Source organism: Pantherophis guttatus, chromosome 3 (assembly GCF_059756535.1).
Source record: "Pantherophis guttatus breed Tessera chromosome 3, ASM5975653v1, whole genome shotgun sequence".
Taxonomy (NCBI): domain Eukaryota; kingdom Metazoa; phylum Chordata; class Lepidosauria; order Squamata; family Colubridae; genus Pantherophis; species Pantherophis guttatus.
Genome location: NC_142065.1, coordinates 111,246,864 through 111,272,807, shown reverse-complemented (window position 1 = coordinate 111,272,807; position 25,944 = coordinate 111,246,864). Strand labels below are relative to the sequence as shown.

The following is a 25,944-nucleotide window of genomic DNA, read 5'->3' as shown; positions in this document are numbered from 1 at the left end:
CAAAAAACATTAGGGATACCCAAATCCTGCAACCGTTCTTTATATATTTTAGTCTCTAGATCTTTAATCATCTTAGTCGCTCTTCTCTGCACTTTTTCCAAAGTCTCAACATCTTCTTTGTAATGTGATGACCAAAACTGGATGCAGTATTTCTGGTGAGGTCTTACTAAGGTTTTATAAAGGCTTTTTATAAAGAACTTTATGTGATTTTGATTCTATTCTTCTGTTTATGCAACCAAGGACTGTATTAGCTTCTTTTTTAAAAAATTTGATTTATATGCCGCCCTTCTCCGGAGACTCAGGGCGGCTTATAATGCATTAAGCAATAGCCTTCATACTTTTGTATATTTATACAAAGTCAGCCAGCCCCCAAACTGGGTCCTCATTTTACCTACCTTAGAAAGGATGGAAGGCTGAGTCAACCTTGAGCCTGGTGAGATTTGAACTTACAGTAATTGCAGACAGCTGGTGTTAATCACAATGCTTTTAGTCTGCTGAGCCACCAGGCCCTTTTTGGCTGCTGCCATACACTGCTGGCTCACTGCTGCACATTGCTGATTAAGTGACAGCTTAATCTGTAACTAAGAGAATTCACTGTTGAAAAGAATATGCTTCAGCCTAGCAACAGTTGTTAGGTGAAGTATAATCCATCTACTGTAATTGGAGGAGAAACTGCTGTCAGTTCATTGTGACACAAAACCTAACAATGGAGGTGTTATCTAAGATAAATAAGTCTTCACAGTACTGGGGCATCACAACAGGAGATTTAATGCCTATATAGCAGTGAATAGGTGTCCAAGCTGTGTTCCAAATCAGAAATAAGAATGACTAATAAAAATGAACAAATTGAGATTTCAACCCTTGGTAAATTAGCTGCTCATGTCCCTGATATCATTGTGTATGGAGATTTTGCTCAGGAAATGCCTTTTATTGAAAGCTTTGATGGTGTTCTGCTCTTTATGGACATTTCAGGTAAGCAAAGGAAATCAGTATGCCACCGAGGGAAGGGTTTTTTAAAATGGAAACTTAAAATACTAAATGAGAAAAAAAATAGTGCAAACCTTTGTGTTCTTCTTGAAAATAAAGCAAAGTTTAAAAATATCCATATAAACATACAGTAAACCTCAAGGGAATTACTGATTTTTCAACAAGTGCATCTATTTAACTATTATTTCTCTTTTCTTGGGCAAAAAAAGGACTTACTTTGAGGATATAAAAATGTGCAGTGGAGGAAATAATGCTCTGTGTGTCAACTGCTGTCAATGAGAGATTCTATGGAGATTTTCCTTTATCAGTTGAAACTTATAGCTGTTTGTTTCTCTTCTTCAAGCTAAAATTTTCTTTTGAAAGTCTAATGAGTCAACTCCTGCCTGCCCTTCTTTTATCCCTAATCCACAGTCTCAAATTTTTATACTGATAGCAGTTGCTTATGATTTTCAAGGTTTCACAGCTCTGACAGAAAAGTTTAGTATGAACACCAGCTTGGATCGTGGTGCTGATGAATTAACACAGACCCTTAATCACTACGTGGGTGACATTGTTGAAGGTGAGTTTAGAACTATGTATGATCTGACTTTGAAGAATACCCATTATAAACAAAGTATTTCCAAACTATCTTTGCTTGAAAACAGGTCTTTACTTATTAGAAAAGTAAGAAAAGAGAAGAAAGATGTGCATAGAGAACATGGGTATAAAACAGATCCACGGATGTTACTTCTTTGTTATAGAGCTTCAGCTTCAGAGATGCCAAATACTCTCACAAATCATATTGCAGTGTCTTGTCATTGGAGGAATGTGTCCAATTAGTAATGCCAGTGAATATTTATTAGGCCAACTGTGTGTTTTGCCACATTAAAAAGTGGGCAGTAGATTCACTATGAATCCACTAATGAAGTAAAAATATATAATAAAGGATTAATTAAGCAAAGCACTGCAAAGAAACTATAAAGTATAAGGCTGGCAATATCCATAGACAAGGCAATGAAAAAAGACATAGCAATATTCGTCAAAGAAATGCAAATAGAGAATAAAATCTCACATCCCTTTGGTCGTTGAAAGACTATCCTTATCAAAAGCGGGATTAGTTGGAAAAGTCTGAGGGAGAGCCGCGGTAGTGCAGTGGTTAGAATGCAGTACTGCAGGCTACTTCTACTGATCACCAGGTGCCAGCAGTTCAGGTCTCACCAGTTCAAGGTTAACTCAGCCTTCCATCCTTCCAAGCTCAGTAAAATGAGGACCCAGATTGTTGGTGGCAATATGTTGACTCTATAAACCACCCTTGGTAAATTAGCTGCTCATGTCCCTGATATCATTGTGTATGGAGATTTTGCTCAGGAAATGCCTTTTATTGAAAGCTTTGATGGTGTTCTGCTCTTTATGGACATTTCAGGTAAGCAAAGGAAATCAGTATGCCACCGAGGGAAGGGTTTTTTAAAATGGAAACTTAAAATACTAAATGAGAAAAAAAATAGTGCAAACCTTTGTGTTCTTCTTGAAAATAAAGCAAAGTTTAAAAATATCCATATAAACATACAGTAAACCTCAAGGGAATTACTGATTTTTCAACAAGTGCATCTATTTAACTATTATTTCTCTTTTCTTGGGCAAAAAAAGGACTTACTTTGAGGATATAGAAATGTGCAGTGGAGGAAATAATGCTCTGTGTGTCAACTGCTGTCAATGAGAGATTCTATGGAGATTTTCCTTTATCAGTTGAAACTTATAGCTGTTTGTTTCTCTTCTTCAAGCTAAAATTTTCTTTTGAAAGTCTAATATCCATAGACATTAGCAATATGTCTATATCAATATGGCAATATCCATAGACAAGGATAATATGGCAATATGGCAATATCCATAGACAAGGCAATGAAAAAAGACATAGCAATATTCGTCAAAGAAATGCAAATAGAGAATAAAATCTCACATCCCTTTGGTCGTTGAAAGACTATCCTTATCAAAAGCGGGATTAGTTGGAAAAGTCTGAGGGAGAGCCGCGGTAGTGCAGTGGTTAGAATGCAGTACTGCAGGCTACTTCTACTGATCACCAGGTGCCAGCAGTTCAGGTCTCACCAGTTCAAGGTTAACTCAGCCTTCCATCCTTCCAAGCTCAGTAAAATGAGGACCCAGATCGTTGGTGGCAATATGTTGACTCTATAAACCACTTAGGGCTGTAAAGCACTGTGAAGTGGTATATAAGTCTAAGTGCTATTGCTATTGCTATTGCTATTCCAACTAATGTAAAACACTCTCCTTGGGCAGACCTCTTCCTACATCAGTTTCTGAAAACTTGTATAATATTCTACTGCAATTATTCATCCTTCTATTTGTGCAGCACCATTGTTTAAATTTCTTGCCTAATAATTTTTATTTATTATTATCTTTAAGTTTGTTTGATGTCCATCTTGCTTTGAAGTGACTCTGGGTGGGTTATTATATGTTTACATGAGATAGTACTAGCTTATCTATTGTATCCTTATTATCTGGCTAGCTTTGGCAAAGCACTTTTCAAAGAGACAAGCCACTTGAGTTTGACTATGTTAAAAAATGTCCAGCTAAGGTATTGGGGTAACAAAGACTAGAGGGTGAGAACTTTTGAAAAGCCAAAACTTCATCTGGTGGTGGGGAGGACACAGGAGGCTTTGCAGCAGAGCCAGGGGGTGGGGAGGCAGGCAGGAGGTGCCAGTTTGCATGGTCCGTGAAGGCAGGAAGGGAAGGAGGTGGGGGGGCTGAAGCCTCTTCCTTTAATATTGTATACGAAGAGGGCTTGAAATGAGCCTTTCTGTTGTAGCGCGGGAATAACGAGAGGCACAAGCAAGCTAGTGACAACAACTCTTTAATTCAGGGTGAGACTTCAGCAAAGAAACACAGGCAACAGCCCTCTTTATATACAGTTCAGAAATAACCATTAACCAATCACAAGCAATGGTGCATTTGAATTTCCTGCACAAAATAGATACATACATAACACTCCTCCATTCCCAGAAGGCACTTATCCTATCTATTTACATATTTACACACAAAATCACGCAGGTGACCAAGGCGTGACTTCACTCTGGTTGACCTGCACAGTTCAGTTGTTGGTGAAGCATCGAGCCGGTCAGAGGGACCTCCTGTCTCTCCTGGCTCTGCCAATGGAACCTCCTGGATTTCTCCAGAGGTGTGGCCATCCCCGGCTGGGAGTGTCAACTCATTGGGGTGGCGCTGGAACTCAGGCTTACCCAATAAGTAATCCGGTTTACTCAGGCTTGAGATAGCTGTTTCGGGGAAACTATGGAAGTTAGGTTTAACAATATCGGGGCTTTCACAAGCTTCACAATTCAAATGTTTACGTAATTGATCGATATGCCTTCTCCAGATTTTACCCTGCCCTACGTCCATTGTATATGATTTCGGGCCAGTGATTCTAACAATAATTCCCCCTATCCATAGTGGACTGCTAGTATAATTTCTGGGGTCCCGATTTGGAATTGTCTTAATCCTCCCTCTTCCCCCTTGAAATTGTCTTGGGAATAGTTCGGATGTAAGCGATGGAGTGTGCACCTAAGTTTCCGACCCATTAAAAGTTCTGCTGGACTGCGCCCTGTGGCAGTGCATGGGGTTGTATGCTGTACCGCTAAGAACTGGTCTATCCTGGCTTGCCAGTCCCCCGTATCGAGTCGGGAAAGGGCTTCTTTGGTCGTTTGTATGAATCTCTCTACAAGGCCATTCGAAGCCGGATGGAACGGGGCAGATAATGTGTGTCGTATTCCTAACTCAGCCAGGTAGCTTTCAAATTGAGTTGCCGTGAATTGGGGCCCGTTATCAGAAACCAGGGTGTCTGGCAAACCATGGGTTGCGAATAGTTTCCTGAGGACATTAATTACAGCCTCGGAAGTGGTTGATGGCATTAAAGCTATTTCCAGCCATTTGGAAAAAGCGTCGACAATTATAAGAAAATTCTGGCCATGGAAGGGCCCTGCAAAATCAATATGAATCCTCCCCCATGGTCCCTTAGGCTTTTCCCACTCTCTAACGGGAGCTACAGGGGGATCTGGGCGGGACTCCTGGCAGGGCCTGCATTTCCCCACCCACTCAGTGATGTCTTGGTCAAGTTGTGGCCACCACACATAACTCTGAACCAGACTCTTCATTCTGACTATACCAGGGTGCCCTTCATGTAGCAATTCCAACACCCGATACCTTAACCGTGAGGGAATAACCACCCTATTGCCCCACAATAAACAGCCCCCCAGCATAGACAACTCATTTTTCTTGTCAAAAAACATTTGAAAATCCCCACTGTCCACCTTAGTTGGCCAACCCCTCATGACCCAGCCCATAACAGTTCGTAAAACAGTGTCTTTGGCAGATGCCCTTGCCACCTCACCAGACAAGAGGGGCCCCAGGGATACAACATCGATCAACAATACAGGGGCTTCCGGAGTTGGGTTTTCCAATAGATTAGGCAAGGGGCATCGGCTGAGGGCGTCAGCATGGCCTAGAGTCCGGCCCAGTCAGTGGATTAGTCTATACGAATAAGCAGCCAGGAAAATAGACCACCTGGTCATCTGGGGGGGGGGGGTAGAGCGGCCAGGGTTGGTTTGTCTCCAGCCAAAAGTCCCAACAATGGCTGATGGTCCATAATAAGTTCAAAAGTCCAGCCAAATAAATATTCGTGAAATTTTTTGACCCCCGCCACAGCTGCTAAGGCCTCCCTGTCCAGCTGGCTGTAATTTCGTTCTGCACTGGACAGAGTGTGAGAGTAATATGCAATGGGCGCCTCTAACCCATTCGGTAGTCTATGGCTCAACACGGCGCCCACTCCAAAGGGGGACGCATCGCAGACAAGCACAAGCGGCAATTCCGAGTTGTATTTGATAAGAAAACTGTCCTCCGACAAAAGTTTTTTGACAGCCTTAAACGTGGCCGCTTCAGACTTGCCCCAAACCCAAGGAACATTTTTCCCTAGCAGTCTGTGTAATGGTTCTGCAATAGTGGCCTTGTCTTTGAGGAACATGGTATAAAAGTTCAAGAGTCCTAGAAAGGCCTGCAATTCGGCCTTCGACTTCAGTGTGGGTGCATTTTGGATGGCCCTTACTTTGCTTTCTGTGGGGTGAATGCCCGTGCCGTCAATTCGGTAGCCCAAGAATTCTAAGGAGGGTACCGCAATTTTGCATTTGGACTTTTTGAGCTTAAGTCCTGCTTCTCTAAATCTGGTGAGCACCAGTCTAACTCTTTCTCCAAGCTGAGCCTCATTTTGGCCGCTAATGAGGACATCGTCAAAATAGGGTACAACCCCTGGGAGTCCTTGTAGTAGGCGCTCCATAGTACTTTCGAAGAACCCTGGTGCAATGCTAACCCCAAACTGCAATGTAGTGCATTTGAACGCACCTCTGTGCATTACTATAGTTTGCGATTCTGCCGTAGCATCATCTACCGGCAGCTGCTGGTACGCCTGCGCAAGGTCTAACTTTGCGAAAATCTTGCCAGGGCCCAGGGAATGAAGCAAATGGTGGACGATTGGAACTGGGTACACGCTCTGTTGGAGCGCCTTATTGATCGTGCATTTATAATCAACGCAGATTCTGATTGAACTGTCTGATTTGACTGGCATGACTAATGGGGTTTCCCACTTGGCGTGATCTACAGGGACTAGCACCCCTTGTTTGATCAGTTTGTCAAGTTCTGCGTCTATTTTTGGTTTAAGGGCAAATGGTACTCATCTTGCCTTTAACCTAATTTGGGCTACGTTAGGGTCTAGATTAAAAGAAATAGGGGTCCCCATGTACTTGCCTAGCGTCTCCTCAAAAACGTCCTGGAACTCGTGCAGGAGGATGTCCTTTAGAGACGGTCTGCTGAGGCTGTGGACACGCGTGAAGCCCATGCCGCGGGCTCGAAACCAAGCTAGGCCCAGGAGGCTTGGCAGCGACTTGCTGATGATGGTCAGGGGAAGCTCTTTCTGGAACTCACCGTAGGTGAGCCGGAACGTGCCCATGCCTTCCACAGGAACTCGGTTTCCTTGGTAGTCGAGGAGGCGAACTCGTTGCCGTGAAAGCTAGTTCCTCTGGAACTTCGGTAGAAGTGCTTTAAGCGTTGCCCAGGACATGATTGACAGGGCAGACCCGGTGTCGATTTCCATGTCGCATGGTCTCCCTTCAATTTCTACTCTCGTAGACCTTTTCCTCTACAGACGTGCTGGCTTGGCCGATTCTCGTGCTGTAGGTCTCTCGCTTTTGATTCTCGTGCCGTTTTCTCGCACCACCATCTCTGGTTGGCTGATTTGAACGTGTTGGTTCTGGTTGGTCGTGATGGTCACGTGACTTGTTATTTTGAGGAAATTGAGCTCTACAGACTTTAGCCAAATGGCCTTTCTTTTCTGTCACGAGTGTTTTCAGAATTGCTGTAGCTACTTGATCAGTCACAAACAGTATGGACCCAATCAAGCCATCTCCTGTTTGCAATTAACTGCAAGCCTTCCCCGCCCTAGTTAATTGCAGGTTAACTCCCCATATAAGCATGGACCTTTCTGCTTGCTATTTGGGCCTAGACGCTGTTTAGGCCTAGATGCAGAGCCAGTGCTGAAGCACCTGGACGCAGAGCCCAGAGCAGAGCTGCAGAAGGGAGGAGAACTCAGCTAAGCAGTCCTGACAGCTGCAGCAGAGATAGCAGCAGAAAAGGAGCCGAAGAGCTGTGTAAAGATACTCCCACGGAGCTAGCTGCAACTGTGAGTTGAGATAGCTGGGAGCCTTTTGAAATCTCCAATTTCAGCTTGCCTTTTGCTGAGTTGAAGCACGCAAGCCAACATCTGAACTGTTGCTGCTGTTGGAGTCACGATCGGAGGGAGAGCTGGACAGTTTCCCTCCCAGGAGCTTCAAGCCACGTTTGCTGATTGAACTGTTTTCCACAGGTGACTTTTAGCTGTGAAGCCTACGCTGCTGCCCTTCTACCACCTCGATGATGTATTGACACCGAAGCTGCTTAATGTCATGTTAGTTTTTTCTTATGGTCTGTTTCGGTATTGTGGAGAGGAATTTAGGGAGATGGCCTGGCTTCATTTAATCAAGATAAGACTTAGTTGTTAATGTGCCTTTTTAAAGACAAAGTGTTTTTTAAACGTTTTGAAGTAAAGTATATTTTTATACAAGACTCCTCTGCTAGTTTTATTTCAGTCCTAGTGTGTTTGCTTGTGAGCTGGTTCACGGTTCGGGGACAACCCTCAACCCCATCCCCACAATTGGTAGCAGAGGATGGTTTAGCGAACCTACACTCATGTGGCGATACGCTAGACTGAAATGTCTGCAATTGAATTAAAGCAGGAAAAACAGATGTTGACTGGGGCTGCAGTGAAAAGCATGGAGTCACAAAGTGGACTGTCTGGGACTCAGGCCAAAACTGTTTTGGCTGAAAAACCCCAAACTCTAATTGACCAAGAGTGTAGTGGAGCTGCAGGTTTTGGAGCAGAAGCCTTATTTTTTGAAATGCCTAAGGCAGTGAGTAAACCACCATCACCTAAAGAAGTAGAGACTAGAAGAACGCCACTTCAGGCCTCGAAAACAAACTTAGAGGTGGATGATGAACTCAGGAAGGCAATCCTTCAAGTTTTAGGCTTGCCAATCACAAGTGAGAACCCGATCGCTGATTTTAGCAAATCATTGAAGAATCCAGCCATGATGACAGCTAAGAGAAAGAAGATCGAAGTCTTAGAAAACACCGGACCGGTAAGAGACTTTCAATCTTTTTCTAAAACCCCTATTTTGGACTATAAGTGGAGAATGGGGGATAACAGACTGCCTGATTTGAATGTCCCTGCTTCTTCGTTAGACCAGCATGGCCAAGTTGATACAGCGCCACCTGCTGTTGAAACCATTATAGATCAGGCCATAAAAATTCTAGCTCCCTTGATGACGTCAATGACTCTAGCTAAAAACTCAAGAGACTCTTATGTTGAGTGTAAGGTTGCAAATGCAATAGAAACACTAGCAACCATTTTAGGCAATGATTTGCAGGTGCCATCGGCTCAACGAATAGTAGCTGCACGTACCAATGCACCCCTGATGTCCGCAATCAATTCAGCGCACGCCACGAGTGGGACATACCCATCCGTGACAACACTGACATCCAGGGCGATTCCAGAGGCTGCCTTAACTGGAGATAGGAACCTAGGAGCGCGTCCGAAACTTCCTAGAGATGAGCACCAGAGGGGACCCTCGAACTCTTGTAACCAAACCAGAACAAGCTTTGCATCCACACAACATGAGGTTTTAATCCCTCCCATTGGGGAGGAACAATTGTCAGAATGCCAGATGGAAGACACTGTGCTGTGTGTTTCCATTCCAATGCCTTATTGCCCGTTCCAGGACGGACCACACCCTGAACATCAATCAATGTCTGTTTCTATGTTTACCAATGTACAGGTTCTTCCTCCTAATTTTAAAAGTTTAAGTGTGGGTGGAAGAAATTTTACGGAATGGGTTAAGAGTATTCAAGTCATCTTAATGAAAGAGAATGTTTTATCGTTGTTGTTAAAACCCCCACCTAGACCATGGTCCTTGGAAGTTGATCTTTTACATCATAAGGCCTTTTGTATCCTATTGATGTCCATTGATCCTGCCTTATATCCCAGTATACCTTATAAGCTGACTGTAACGGAAATCTGGGTAAAACTGCATAAGTTATTTTATTTTAAAAGCTCCCATGCCACAAACAGAATTTACAGGGAGTTTTATTCTGCAAGGTTGAAGGTGGGAGTAGATATTAATGAACACTTATGTGAGTTAAACAGGTTAAGGGAGGATTTGATGTTGAGCCGGGAAACAGTGTCTGAACAAACCCTCATTACCGTTATAATCAATTCCCTTGATTCTAGCTGGGATAATTTTATATCACAATTGGATAATGTCAATTACAACAATTTATCTCTAGAAGTGCTATCTGGTAAATTAATAGCAGAAGATAACTTGCGAAAATGTAGGGCATCTTTCCACAAGAAAGAAAAACCCTTAAGAAGGCCCGATAGTTCAGATAGAGCATATACTATCGGAGAATGCTTCAACTGTGGTTCAAGAGAACATTACAAAAGGGATTGCCCACAAAATGTGAATGCCAGGGCATGTCCAAGGACACCTTCTGCTAGTAAGTGCAAAAAGAGGTAATTCCCTCCAGGCAGAAAACCAAGTGGAGATGTTCCTAACCAGAGAAGGGGTAAATGGCCAAATAGAGGCAACAAAGGGAACAATCTTAGGTTTAATGATGGTTCTGTAGGCATAGTAGAAACCACTGAGTCGGAACTTACGAGGGAACAGCGTGAGCAACTATGGTTAATGGATAGTGGGGCTAGTAACCATGTTGTGAGTGACCAAAGGCTGTTTGTTAACATGAGAAGGCATAAATCCATGGTCAAAGTTGCAAACGGTAAAAAGGTGAATGTTGTTGGCATTGGAGATGTTTATATTTCTAGGATAGGAGAAATTAATGAAGCATTGTATGTACCTGAGATAGACCATAATTTGCTAAGCTTAATGAGGGTATGTGAGAATCCCAGAATAGAGATTCTGTTTTCAGAAGGAACAGCTGTAATTACAAATAACAAATGTGTGATTGGGGAGGTGTTGAAGATAGGTGGTTTGGCTTACTATTCCCCCAATGTGAATGCTGAGGCATTTAGTGCTATCAATTATACTATCTCATCTGGTAGTAATAATGGATCCCAGCTAGAATTGGGTAGTGAGCATCAAGACTTTCAACAGAGGAAGTCTTGTAATAATGATTGTAAAGTTAATATTAAAAATAAAAGGTTTGTAAGTTTTAATTTAAAGTCAAATGATAAGGAACCTGAGAATGCCAATACAGTTTCTATAGGTGAACCATTGCACAATGAATGTGCTCATCTGATGCATCGCAAGTTAGGTCATGTGAGTTTTCCTATAGTGAAAAAGGTAACCGAACACTCAAAGGGAACCAAGATCAATGATTGTAACACGTTTCTAGATTGTTCAATTTGCAGGAGTGCAAAACTGAAAGTAAAATCTGCGCCCAAGAGGTCTCAGCGGTACTCCGAATACGCGTTCCAGCTTGTCCATATGGATTTGGTAGGTCCATTCGCACCTTCCATTGGCAAGAGACGGTACTTCCTTACCGTAGTTGACGACCACAGTAGATTTGGGTTCGTCTTTCCCTTAACGTCTAAAAAGGAAACATTGGCTAAGTTCAAAGAGTTCTGTAGCTTAGTCGAGAACCAGCATAAAGTCAGGGTTAAGAAGATCTTAACTGACAGAGGGACTGAATTTAATTCAAGTCAGTTTTCTAGCTGGTTGAGGAGTAAGGGCATAATCCATTTACACACCGCGCCTTACTCCGCGTTTCAGAATGGCGTCGTAGAACGACACAATGGAGTATTGCAGATGATGATGCGGTGCGCCCTTGAGGATGCCGAACTAAACTTCGCGTACTGGGTGGAGGCTGTCAGATACGCAAATTACACCTTAAATCGAGTGTGGTCTAGTGTGGTGCAGAAGACCCCATACGAGGTGCTATACGGCCATAAGCCTAGTTTGGCACACTTCCACGTTTTCGGGGTGATGGCTGATGTTCATGTCCCAAAGGAGCACAGGAGGAAAGGAGATCGAATCTCGGTTAAGCTGAGATTCGTCGGTTATGAGCAGGGCTCCAAGGCATTTAGGTTTGCGTACCCGAATGGGAAGCTGGTTATATCGAGGTCTGCTACCTTTCATGAAGGGGCTAATTGGAGTAAGATCCATGCTAATGAGATTCTCACTCAGAACCCTTCCCGTAGTTTTGGTAAACAGACAGAGGATGTATCAGAGAACCTACCTGATGATAGGGATACATCTAGTTCTGGGAAGCATGCATCCCATGTACCCTTGAAAGGGATATTAAAGCGTAAGATGGGGGTGGCCGGGAAGGATAGGCACCCAGCTTCAGAGACGCACTGCAAAGATCACGAGGAAGATGACCCATCAGATGATTCTGATGCGAATGATGCGCCTAGAGACAGACCAGTTAGATCTACCAGAGGTAACAAACCTAGGAGGTATGATGATTTCATTACCTCAGTCAATCAGGTTTCGGCCACACCTCAGAAATATGAGGATGTGCTGGCCTTACCCAATTATGAACAACAAAAATGGCTTGCCGCTATGGATCAGAGTTAGATAGCCTGAAAAAGCTAGACGTATTCATGCCAACGAGATTGCCCAAGGATAAGAGGGTGATCGGCACCAGATGGCTTTTTAAGAAGAAGCCTATTGAAAATGGAGGTTTTGTTTATAAGGCGAGATTAGTAGCACAGGGATTCTTGCAGAGATTCCCTGACGATTACGAGGATACCTTCTCGCCCACGGTGCGCCCTAAGAGCATGAGAACAGCTCTCACCATCGCTACCATGCGAGGTGAAAATATATATCAGTTTGATATACAGACTGCGTATTTGCACGCCCAATTAGATAAAGAATTGTATGTGAGAATTCCTCAGGGAGTAAGCCATTGGGAAGACGATGTTTGGTTGTTAAACAAGAGCCTATATGGCTTAAAACAATCTGGCAAGCGATGGTACGAGTGTCTCACTAAAAGCCTAACAGATGGGCTTTTTACCATCATCGGCTGATGAATGTGTTTTTGTTAAAGACCATCAGGACATTACGGAAACAATTCTGTTGTATGTAGATGACGTCTTGTACATTAGTAAGTCTGAGGACAGTTACAAGAAGTTCTCAGATGGCCTAAGCAAAAGTTTTGCGCTAAAATCATTAGGCCGTATCAACAAATTCCTAGGGGTGCAATTTGTAAAAACCGAGAAGGGGTTTCGACTCTCTCAGCAAGATAAGATCTTGGAATCAATTAAGAAGTGCAACATGGTAGAGACAAAACCATGTGATACCCCTATGGCAACAGATTTCCTTAAAAACATGTATACGGAGTTTGAGAATAAGACCCTTTACAAATCTGTGATTGGGTCACTGTTGTACATTGTGAATTGGACAAGGCCGGATATCAGTTTAACCATAAACGTGTTGTCTAGACATTCGGAACATCCCACACAGTACCATTGGAATGGGATCAAAAGAGTCCTAAGATACTTAAAGGGTACTGTGAATTACTCATTGTTGTTGGAGCCAGAAATAATCGGAGAACTAAGGTTGAGTTGTTATTCGGATGCCAATTGGGCAGGGGATGTTAGATCTAGAAAAAGTACCTCGGGATACATTGTATATCTGAATGGTAGCCCTGTGTATTGGTACTCTGGAAAGCAGAAGCTAATTGCAACTTCCACAGCAGAAGCTGAGTATGTGAGTTTGTCCAAAGCTTCCAATAACCTAGTTTGGTTTGATGATCTTTTGGTGAGCTTATGGAGGGAGCCCATGTATCCTATAAATATCTATGAGGACAACATGGCTGCTGTTAACATATCGGAAGCCAATGCTGTAGGTCAGAGATCGCGCCATATTGACATTAAGAATAAACATGTAAGGCAATTGGTGAGAACAGGTTTCATTAAAACCATCTATTGTGAAACAAGGGAACAGGTGGCGGATGTATTTACTAAACCGCAGCCCCGTGAACAACACCATTATCTCCTGGGTAAAATATTGATGGCTATGTAAAATGTACTGACCGTTGATGTGCATATGTATTCAATGATGTATGTATGTTCGTTATCAAATCAAATAGCCACAGAGAAGGGGATTGTCACAAGTGTTTTCAGAATTGCTGTAGCTACTTGATCAGTCATAAACAGTATGGACCCAATCAAGCCATCTCCTGTTTGCAATTAACTGCAAGCCTTCCCCGCCCTAGTTAATTGCAGGTTAACTCCCCATATAAGCACGGACCTTTCTGCTTGCTATTTGGGCCTAGACGCTGTTTAGGCCTAGATGCAGAGCCAGTGCTGAAGCACCTGGACGCAGAACCCAGAGCAAAGCTGCAGAAGGGAGGAGAACTCAGCTAAGGAGTCCTGACGGCTGCAGCAGAGATAGCAGCAGAAAAGGAGCCGAAGAGCTGTGTAAAGATACTCCCACGGAGCTAGCTGCAACTGTGAGTTGAGATAGCTGGGAGCCTTTTGAAATCTCCAATTTCAGCTTGCCTTTTGCTGAGTTGAAGCACGCAAGCCAACATCTGAACTGTTGCTGCTGTTGGAGTCACGATCGGAGGGAGAGCTGGACAGTTTCCCTCCCAGGAACTTCAAGCCACGTTTGCTGATTGAACTGTTTTCCACAGGTGACTTTTAGCTGTGAAGCCTACGCTGCTGCCCTTCTACCACCTCGATGATGTATTGACACCAAAGCTGCTTAATGTCATGTTAGTTTTTTCTTATGGTCTGTTTCGGTATTGTGGAGAGGAATTTAGGGAGATGGCCTGGCTTCATTTAATCAAGATAAGACTTAGTTGTTAATGTGCCTTTTTAAAGACAAAGTGTTTTTTAAACGTTTTGAAGTAAAGTATATTTTTATACAAGTCTCCTCTGCTAGTTTTATTTCAGTCCTAGTGTCTTTGCTTGTGAGCTGGTTCATGGTTCGGGGACAACCCTCAACCTCATCCCCACATTTTCACAACGCCTGCAAATGGCGTCTTGGTATTTGCAGGACTGTCTCTCGTGAGCTCCACCGCAACTCGAGCACTTTTCTCAGCAAGGACTTTGCTCGCCCTTCTTTTTGTCAGTGTGGAAGACGTCCTCGTCTGACTCTTCCTCCGTACTGGTCCGCGCCTCCTCTCGATGAACCGGCGTTGACTTTGGGCCGTCTTTGCCCGACTGTGGACATTGTAGCGCTTCGGAAGCCTTAGTGGACGCTTCGTGTGCTCTTACTTCATCTAGCGCACCGGCTAATGTCAAATCTGGCTTCGCAAGTAGGCGCCTCTGTAACCTAGTTTTTCTTATGCCACAAATCAACTGTTCGAGGAGTGCGTCGTCTAGATCCTGGTAGTTGCAATGCGTTGTGGTTTTTCGAAGGGCAGCCACATATGCACTGACCGGTTCTCCTTCTCTCTGTACTCGTTGCCGGAGCTCGTAGCGTTGTACAAACTTCGAAGGAATGGGAGCATAGTGGGCTCTCAGGTTTGCTTGCAGGACGTCCCAGGGGACCATCTGAACTGGAGTTGGTTCGCAGAGAGATTCGGCCATCTCGAAAAAGTTTGGCCCGCAGTGGCTCAGGAAGAGCGCTCTTTTTCGGTTCGCTGAGAGCCCTTGCATCTCACTTGCTTCCAGGGAACACTCGAACCTGGTCAAATACAACCCCCACTTCTCTCGGGTCGGGTCAAAGGGTTTTGGCGGGACGTAGGCAGACATCGCAGTATGTCTCCGTAGTCCGCTTGTCACCCTGGCTGAAACTCAAAGCTCTTTTTGATTTGCTTCTTGTGGCCTCAATCCCACCTTCGTCGCCAATGTTGTAGCGCGGGAATAACGAGAGGCACAAGCAAGCTAGTGACAACAGCTCTTTAATTCAGGGTGAGACTTCAGCAAAGAAACACAGGCAACAGCCCTCTTTATATACAGTTCAGAAATAACCGTTGACCAATCACAAGCAATGGTGCATTTGAATTTCCCGCACAAAATAGATACATACATAACACTTTCTTTCCTGCTTAGCCCATAAAAAGCTGTGTTGGCCCAAAGTCAGTCCAGTTGCTGCCTCCCTCTGGGCAGGAGGTGGAAAGAAGCTCTAGAATGGCAGGGGAAGGAGGCCTGACAGCAATAGTCTTGAGACTGGCTGGCAGTAGGGATGGGGGAGGGGGAAAGCAAAGGGAGAGCTGGGACCTTTTTTTTTTTTTAAGGAGTGCATTCTCCTTTAAATAACAATAAAATACCATTTGTATGGAACAATTCCATACAAATTATAATAACGTTGATGAATGACTAGGCAGAATTCTGGGATCGCCTGGTGGTCTCCCATCCAGATATGTTGTTTGGGGGTGTTTGTAAAAAGTGTCCACTGAAGGGAATATGGTGAATTAAAACTGGGGAACATAGCCACTCTCACATGCAGGCCTACCTCACTTCCCTGCCAGGCATACAATTCTGGGGCTGCCTGGTGGTCTCCCATCCCAGTACTCTTTCTGGGGGTAATTGCTAACTTGTTCCAATCATCCCCACCCAGTCTTGATGGGAAAGGAGGTTGGGATCAGTAACCCACCCACCCACCACCCCAGGCTTCTGGACAGCATTGGCCAAACAGGGGCCCTCCAATTTTGGAGGAAAGACTCTCAAGCTGCAACTTTTCCTCTGCTATTCAGTGCTGTTAGTCCTATGTGCACTTTTCACATGTCCAGAGGCACTCTTTTCTTCCCAAATTTCCCAAAGCCTGGGAGTGTTCTTCATATTTGCAGAGACACTCTTCCTATTCCCAGAGGCACTCTTTCCGCTTTTCTCACTTGCAAATCCATTTGCGGGAGCACCCCTTTTTCACAGGGAAGCAGAGTGCTCTCAGCATTTGAGCAAAGTGGAAAGTGTGCCTTTTGGAATGTGCAGGTTTTTCTGGACTAAGCAGGGGGCCATTGGCGGTGGAGAATTGCCAGCAGTGGAGTAGTGGAGGAGGAAAGTTAGCTGTGATTTGGTGACAGTGGTTAGCTGGAAGTGAAGCGAGTATAGGGAAGGGTCAGAGTTTAAAGGTCCCATTCTGTTTAGAAAAACCATAATCCCCAAGTCTTAACATTGAGTCTTGCATAATACAGTAGTAAAATGACTCCCATTATACCTAGCCAGCACTGACATCTGACAGATCTGTGCCATCCTATAGTCTTTTGTGGCTCTTTCATATTTTTTCAGACCTCAGAGGTCCGATTTATTTCATAATTATTCTTTTAGTTTTTATGACAGATTGAGCATTTGATTGAAATTGAATTACCACATCATTGTAATGCAGCAGTATCTAAATATTAATCACAATGTTGGAAGTCATTTTCACCTTTTTAAACAGAAATATATTAACAGTGTTATTGTCCTTTATCATGATATTAATTATGTGAACTTTTGAAAATGATGAATGGTGTGCTATTGTTTCCATTCAGAAAGAAGTCCCTCTGAGTTCAATTGAATAAGCTCCATTGAAACATGGAATGACAGCTATAAACACCACCCATCAACAGAAAGGAGCCTTTCAGTTTTAAAGAATTTTTTTTTTAATATTGTGGTTCTGAAATAAATCTTTCATTTTAGCCATAAAATAACCTACCAATAATTAAGTTAAAATTATAAACTGAATCATAAAATGGCACTTAGCATAAGTGCCATAATGAATATATGCTACATTTCAAATGTTTCTGCCCACATAGGTAGTTTTATGCCCACTTGAGGATGAACATGATGGGAATATGAAGTGCAGCAGGTGGTGTGGCAAGTCAGTGGTTGTTCTTGTGTGGGAAAAAACAAACCAATGATTAGCATTTTCTCTAAAAGCAATTTATTAGAAGAGCCAATTTCCCCATGGAATTTTCTCTACCATGCAATGAAATATTGTAAATTTCTTCCTTTTTCTTTCATGTGTAGAAGTACTGGTGTTTGGAGGTGATGTCTTGAAATTTGCAGGTATGAACTGTGAAAAATAAAAGGGAGTGATTTTATTTTTACACATCAAAAATATTTGTTTCTTTTATTGTGTTAGTTTACATCTTATTTCAATACAATGTTATTTATTTAATAAATATTTTCCTGTATAATACACAGGAAAAAAGGTGGACATTCTATCATTATTAATTATAGTTTAGGATATTGGTGCTATGAGCATTAGGATTATTTGGCTTTTTGATTCAAAGTTTAGTATAGCTTTAGAAATTAAGAACATACTGTATATCAGGATATTGATTATGCAGTATAATAAAAGATTTGTTCTTAGGCTAAATTATTTGATTTTGAAATGTCCATTGTATTATTATTATTAGGTACATCTCTTGGTATGCATTTGTGTGTGTTTACACGTTAACAGAAAGAAAAAATAGATGTTTAACAAATGTAAAATATTAAAAAGAGCCTTGGTACTACAGTGGTTTAAAGCACCCTGTTATTAACACAGCTGCCTGCAATTTACTGCTGGTTCGAATCTCTCCAAGGCTCAAGGTTGACTCAGCCTTCCATCCTTTCTAAGGTAGGTTAAATGAGGACCCAGTTTGTGGGGGCAATAAGCTGACTTTGTATAAATATACAAAAGTATGAAGGCTATTGCTTAACGCACTGTAAGCCGCCCTGAGTCTCCGGAGAAGGGCGGCATATAAATCAAATTAAAAAAAAAAAAAAAAAAAAAAAAAAAAAAAAAAAAGAAAGAAAAAAGGCCAAAAAAATAAAACAATGAAAAAAAAGCTTTTAAATTTCTGACTTCCCTTTTTTACATATCTGCTAATTTGCAATATATGTAAGGATTAGGCCTCCTTAAAAACCAAACTATAGCTAGGTACATTTACTGTGGTGCATGATATATTTTATGTATGGGAACTATTTTTGGTTAAATTTATTTAAAATTCTATTGTGTATGTACTGTATACTGCTAGTTTTGCCATTACTACATATTCTCCAGGTTTAAGTCTAATCAGATATTATCAGAATTGTGTCTTTCTTACATTAATGAGCAAAATATTCTTCTTGTGGTAAGTATATTTATTATTAAATTATAATATTTCTTGTTTATTTTTTATGAGATTATTTCTAATAAGAATAGTTGTGGTTTCATTTCAAATTTAAATTCCAATTTTTTTCTGCATTGTATCACATCTTTCCAATTTTGAGGTTGTTTTTATTGATCTATCACATGTAATAAAGGATTCCGATAAACATTGGTGGAATAGGATAAAATTTGCTGATTAATAGGTAGAAGATGTTTTGGATGTTAGATGCTATGTGTGGTTTTTTAAATCTCTCAGTCTGTGAATGTTTTAAAACAGCAGTTAATGTTTCCTTTTTATTTCTTAGGTGAATTAAAAAGACTTGCCAAGCAAAATTGCATAATTTGAGAAAACCAAGTTTTAGATGAATAGAGAGCCATGTGTTCTTGTGTAAGCAGCCTTTTCCAGTGGTGGTATTCATCCGGTTTGCACTGGTTCATGGGAACTGATAGCTAACACTTTGTGCAGTTTGGCAAACTGGCTGAATGTGTCTCCCCTCCTCCCCTCCCAAGCCTCTTGCTTCCTGACACTTCTCCTTGTAGCAGTGAGGCCTCACCACCACTTCTCTGGCTGCCAAGCCTGAGCAGCTGATCCAAAGAGCACTGGATTTCAAAAGCCAAGGAGTTCAATGCTACAAGGAGAAGTGGTGCTGGTGTAGTGGAATGGAAGGACTAAAAAACATTCCCAGGCCAGTCAGAGACAGTTTATTGCGCAAGGTTCAGAGCCAGATTTGTACCTGAAGCTTTGAACAAAGAAAGAACTCTGATACAATGGTTTTTATACATTTCTAAGACAAAGGATTCAGTGAGATCATACATTTTCCATATATGGTTAATCATGAGATCATACATCCGATTTTCCTTCTATGGTTACATATACTTGTTAATAAGTTCATCTAATTACTTAAAGCATTAATCTTTAGTTTATAAAATTATCTTAGCCACACAACTTTTCTTAAGTGCTCAGAGTTGCTAATGGGAGAGTTACTACTGTCCTTAGGTAAGTTCATTAGATTAAGTAACTCTTTGTAACATATAGGTCTTTGTGTCATTCACAGTCAGGTCACTCAGATGTTTTTCCATATAGCAGTCCTTTCTGTGACATCTAGGTATCAGAAGATATATTACCACTTAAAAGGGTTTAACTGTTTGTTAATGTAATTTCCAACAAGCACTTTCCTCTCTTATAATAATGTGAATAGATAGAGTCTCTCAGAGTTCATGTATCTAAGCACGTCTTCCCTTTATAATAATGTGAATAGAGAGGGTCCCCCAGAGCCCATATATCTGACTCTGTATGATTCCTATTTTATTCACATTATTTCTTTTATCTACATTATTCTTTATTTGCTCTTTACCTCACTGGGAAGCCATGGGAAGCAAACCTGGGAAGCAACTATCACAGGGTGCTTCTGGAGCTGAAGGGGCCGTTCCTGGCCCAGAAAGACTCTGAGGATGCTGCTTCAACTGCCTCCTCTGTGAGGGCTACTGGCCTGGGCAAGCTCTTGGATGAGAAAAGGCAGTTGCTGCACAGTATTGAAATCGACTGTTACAACAGCCTGGCAGGTTGGGCAGTCACTTTTGGGGGTTTTGGTGCTGGGCTGGGTGGGAAGGGGAGAGAGAATGGTGAGGAGAGGGCTGAGAAGGAAAGGGAAGCAAAAGGCAGGTGCTTTGCTTCTCTCTCTCTCTCTCTCTGGCCCAGAGCGTTCTGACTAAGCTCTGCAACTGAAGTTCATCTTGGAGGCTGAGGGCAAAGGCTAGGGCTTTGGGGGTGGAGAGAGATCGGGGATACTTCTTCTCGTCGCAGTTGTTTGCAAGTTTGCTAGCCAGATCAATTCACGAAATAGGGATGAGGACAATGACAGATGTCATTTTCCCTCCTTCCCTCCCCCTTGCCCCAACCTCTGCCTTTCTGCAATGGGCTTGGAAACCTGTGTTTTCCTGAAATTGGGTGCAGCAATTTGCCACCTGCTGCCATGGAGTCTGGAGACGCAAAGCATCCCAGATGTGTTTTGAAAGATTCCTTCCAGACAGAGAAGCAAATAAAGACCATATTTATTTAGGATGAATTGGCATTCTCGTAGGCATACTTTGTAGGTTGTTTCTGTCATTGGTCTGGGGTGTATGTGTGTCTGTGCGTGTGCTAACAGCTGAAAAGCACATCTGTTGCAGTGCACCTTTCTACATTGCTAAATAACTAGGGCATAATAAATAGCTGTGGCTATGGATGAGACTTTAAAGTAAATGGCTGGTTTCCTTGTCCTCAAGGCTCTTGCAAATCCAGTTTACCTAAAGGGAAAAGGATCAAAAGGTGAAAAAAGTAATTCTTGCGGCAGATTTCTTCCGGCATAAACTATTATGAATTAGCACCAGTTCATCAGATTTGTGAAGTATTACTCTTGGTAGCAAGTGCTACCAATCTTCCCATCTTCTAATGAATCCGCAGGAAATGCTGATTGTGCTTGTGATCTCCAGAAGCAGCAGAATACAATCAGTTGCTTTGTCTTTAACGTGTTGCAAGAGTCTGTTGTTTTCCTAGTTGCAATAGCAGGGTAACACAGTTGCCCTTCTAGAATTTGTCCCTGGGGGAAATATGTGTCCATATACTCTGTGGGCAATGGTAAAATTAATACACACACACACACACACACACACACACACACACACACAACTGAAGTGCTCTCTCTCTCTCGCTCTCTCTCTCTCTCTCTCTCTCTCTCTCTCTCTGTGTGTGTGTGTGTGTGTGTGTGTGTGTGTGTGTGTAAAAGGTAGCACTGATCAGTGATCATAGCAGCACAAGAACAGGCACTAAGCACCAGATCCATAGAAGCAGGGATTTACCACACTAGATAGAACCCAAGGTGTAGATCAGTGTCTCTCAGCTGAAAGATATGTGGACTTTAATTCCCAGAATTCCCCAGCCAACCATCAAGGAGTTTCCACAGAAGGTCGTGAAAAATAATACAGCTAAGAATCTGTGGGAGTTCTGGATCCAGATGGACAGGCAGACATTAGATAGTCAACCAGATGCTGTAGTAGTAGACAAATTAATGGACAAAGACTAGAAGAGCTTAGGCATCCAGGAGGCCAGGCAAGTGGGCGGGTAAGGCAAGGCACCCCACGATGTAACTGCCATCGAGTTGGCCATGCCCACTCAGTCACATGACCATCCAATCACACCTATCCAGCTGGTCATTAGGGCAGATAACCAGTGGTTAAATTATTTGAATCCCACCTCTGGCCTTTTCCCATTTGAATGTTTCCCCCTAGATTGTGCTTATCTCACACTCTCTCTGAAGCTACCACTGCTTGCTCTGCCATTATTTCACTATGCCGACCCCTTGCACACTCTCCTATATCCTGCAGCAGATAGCAGCACCCTCCTATCCCAACCCTGGCTGCTCTCATACTGTGCTGCACCAATCCCTTGTGCACCATCCCGCACATGGCAACAAGCACTTATCTGCCTGCTAGCCTGTTTGCAAGCTGCCTGGGACTTACAACTTCCTGTTGGCTTCTCCACTTTATTAGAATGTGGCAGGAAATGGCAAGGAGGTTCTTTCTTAATGACCCACAATTCTATTTAGAAACAGCAGCGGCAAGTGCTGGAATTGCCTTTGCTAAAAGCGCTGCCAAGGTCATCATGGCTAGGATCATATGATGTCATGCTTTACAAACCCACCATATAGCGACAGAAATTCTGATCCCACTTATCTTTATCTAAGGACTACCTATAATATTTTTGACATGTTGATAATTGGTAATTATACCAAGCTGATTATTAGAAATAGGAGGATAGGTTGCTGCAATGTTGGTAAATGGCTGCCTTGAATCTATACAATCAAGATTTTTCTGAACAGGTTGAACAGTATCTGATTTAATATGCCTCCGTCTGTTTAAAACTCAAGAATATAGATTCTGTCTTAGATAAATGAAATTATTTGTGATATCAGTCCACTATAATTTATTTTAGACTCCCCCCCTTGTTTATCAGCTTTTATTGTTTTATTTATATATAAAATAGAAAGAAAAATAGAAATGTAAAAAGGGGGGGGAAATGTACAAAGGAGGAAAAAAGGAAGAAATGCATTGTCAGAAATGGTGTAGGGTCTCCTGCTTGAATGGGGGGTTGGATTACATGACATATAAGGTCCCTTTCAACTCTTTTAATCTGTTTAATCTCTTTTTAGCACAGTACAAGGTAAAAACACTCCAGTCTCAACTGTTTGCTTTTACGCATTATTATATAACTAGCCATTTCCATAACAACAAATCTTTCTAATCGACAAAACCAAAGTCAAAGTTTCAGTTTTTTTCAATCACAAGCACAAAATCCAGAAGGATATCCAAATGAAAAATTTACTTAAATATATTCTCCTCTTTGAATAAAATACTCAATTTAACCATTTCTGCTTTATCTTCCTTGCTGTGGAAATAATATGTATTTCTATTTGCACCTAATAAATCTTTGTAAACTATCACCATTTATATTAACAAGGTTCACTTCTTTGACTTTACAGGGAAAAATACTTTTTTTCATCCTTTTTAAAATGCTAAACTTTTCTTTAAACACATTTCTAAAATCAAAACTTTTTAATACATCTTTTTCTTTTAACTTAACACACATGCTTTGAAATTCAGGATTAAATTTATGTCCCTCCCTCCAAACTATCCTCATAGAATAATTCTTTTGTATACATCCTTTTTAAAACTCTAAATTTTTCTTTGAACTAATACATCATTAACTTTCTCTTAACGCAAATACTCTCAAATAAATTTTCAATAACATTTTGCATACTGTTGGAAGGAAAATCCATCTGGTTTGTTTTATTGTTTCGTTTGTTTTATTAGATTTATATACCGCACTACTCCCGAAGGACTCAGGGCAGTGAATAGGCACAAAATAAAATACATAGATACAAAAGTTAAAAAACATAATTAAAACCAGATTAAATAATTTAGCCTGAGACAATTAAAAATCCCAATAATTTAAAACAGATTAAAATTTCGATTTAAAAGAATTTTAAAACAGGGGAGAAAATTAGGCCAGGCCAGCTTGCTGGAATAGGAGAGTCTTAAGACCACGGCGGAAAGTGCGCAGATCCGGGATCCTCTGTATCTCTGGAAGGAGCTCGTTCCAGATAGTGGGTGCCCCCACAGAGAAGGCCCTCCCCCTGGGGGCCACCAGTCGACATTGTTTAGCTGACGGCACCCGGAGGAGCCCCTCTCTATGAGAGCGTACTGGCTGGTGGGAGGCTGCTTGTGGTAGTAGGCGGTCCCGTAAATAATCAGGTCCTAAGCCATGGAGCGCTCTAAAGGTGGTGACCAAAACCTTGAAGTGCACCTGGAACACCACCGGAAGCCAGTGCAGCTCGCGCAGGAGAGGTGTCACACGGGAGCACCATGTTGCTCCCATAACCACCCGCGCGGCCGCACTCTGCACCAGTTGGAGCCTCTGGGTGCTCCTCAAGGGGAGCCCCATGTAGAGAGCATTACAGTAGTAATGGTTCGGTTTCAAGTTGGGAGAAAGACACTGGAAGCAAGGAGGTTGATTGGAAAGAAAGGTTTATTGACCACATATGATTCTGGGCAGCTGACAAAATGGAGTTGAGAGTGGGTGGGTTTTATCTTCTTTGGGCTTTGTATTTGAGCTTCCTGTTCCAGTGCAAGAACATGTCCTTTAATATCTATTGGCTGTTGTCAGATTCCTATGGGGGTCATGTAGGGGTTATGTAGGGGTCATAGCTGGCTCTATAACCAAAAAAAAAAAAAAAGGAAATGCAAATCCTAGGTGTTTGTCTGAGCTAATCTGGTCAACATCTGGATTATTGTTTATCTGAGCTCCCAGGTTTCTGTGACTTTGAAATTTGGATTGCTCTGGGGTCATGCAGGGAAAAGGCTTGTTGTCTGAAAGGGTGTTGGGCAATTCCTATTGTGGCTAATGGCTTTTGTCCAGTGTTGGATCTTGGGTGAGGGGCTGCTTTCTAATCCTATCATTTTGCCTTTGTTAGCTTTGCTACAAGGAGTTTCAAAATATCCTGTCTTGAATGGATTACCAAACCTGCATTTCTAAAAGATGGCCTCCTCAGTTTCTGCTTGGTGGCTATTAAGAAAGACTGAGCCTGCTTTCTGTCTTTAAGAGCATTTCTCCTTTAGGGAAATATATTCTGCCTTTTTAATATTTCCCAAAATATTTCTTTTTTCTGGGGGGTAGGTGCTAACTTTCTACAATACTTTAGGAATTCTAAGACTCTCCCTAAACTAGGAGAGTCATATAAACTGACAGAATGCCAGTTCTTTCCATTAGTAGTTGAAGAGCTACAGCCCAGGGAAAAACCCTTCAGAGATCCCTCCCTGGGTGTGAATTCAGTTGGCACATCTTCACCGGAAGCGATCTTAGACTGTTTCTTCATTATGATTTCTAGTATCATCCAATCAGTTGTACTGATACATAGTAATAGTAAGGCAATAGCTGAGAGAGAGTATAAATTACAAGTGAAGAATTGGCCTGAATTATATAAGAGAATATCCTATTTTCACAAAAGCCAATATTTTAAAAAATGCTTATGAAATTGCAAGAATCATCTTTATAATTTGTAAGGGTCTCTGCATCTTTCCACTGCATTTCTGTGGCCCGAATTATCTTGGATTCCCAACTAAAGGTACCACTTTTTTTTATTAAAAAAAGAGTAAAGAATAGAGGTGCTTCAAGTAATGGCAATTATTTTATTAAACAATGACTTTGGTTATTGATATACAGTAAATCAATGTTTTTCAAACTTGGCAACTTTAAGATGTGTAGATTTCAACTCCCAGAATTCCCCAGCTAACAAGTTGACACATCTTAAAATTGCCAAGTTTGAAAACACAGATATAAATCAAATTAAATAATGAGATTTCCTAATCAGATTTCCTCATTTAAATAACACATTGAAAGATAAAAATAATGCAAATGCAATAATAAAAGTTAATATAATCCCATTGCGAATGGGTAGTAAAGGTAAATAGAACCCATCCCTGTTATAGATCATTATGTTATTGCATGAATAAATAGTCATACAAGTAGGTTCCTTTTTATAATTCTGTAAAACTATTGAAAATACATTCTTGAAAATGGAACAAGCTCAATGATTTGTTTTCTTATTTCCAGGTGATGCACTGTTGGCACTCTGGAAGGTAGAGCGTTGCCATTTAAATGAAATTATTACTCTGGCACTGAAGTGTAGTTTCAGCATCCAACAAGAATATGGTGTTCGTGATACTGAAGTGGGACTTGAGCTACGAGTGAAGATAGGTACCACCCCTGAGTCTAGAACAAATTTGGAGCCTATTTTTTATAGAAAAGCTATAAAACAATATGTATGTT

The 25,944-nt window shown here is 41.8% G+C and overlaps 1 protein-coding gene across 3 annotated transcripts in view; it reads left to right on the top strand.

Annotated features, from left to right (window-relative positions):
• Nucleotides 1-637: 637 nt before the first annotated feature.
• Nucleotides 638-25,944, top strand: part of ADCY10 (adenylate cyclase 10) — a 132,083-nt gene continuing 106,776 nt past the window's right edge. For 2 of the 3 annotated variants that reach the window (XM_087891161.1, XM_087891159.1), the window contains exons 1-4: nucleotides 638-972; nucleotides 1,442-1,546; nucleotides 17,474-17,512; nucleotides 25,729-25,872. In XM_087891161.1, the coding sequence (XP_087747287.1) occupies nucleotides 825-972; nucleotides 1,442-1,546; nucleotides 17,474-17,512; nucleotides 25,729-25,872 (436 nt within the window). In that variant the 5' untranslated portion in view covers nucleotides 638-824. The remainder of the gene's footprint in view (nucleotides 973-1,441; nucleotides 1,547-17,473; nucleotides 17,513-25,728; nucleotides 25,873-25,944) is intronic. The other variant, XM_087891160.1, reaches the window with a different exon arrangement.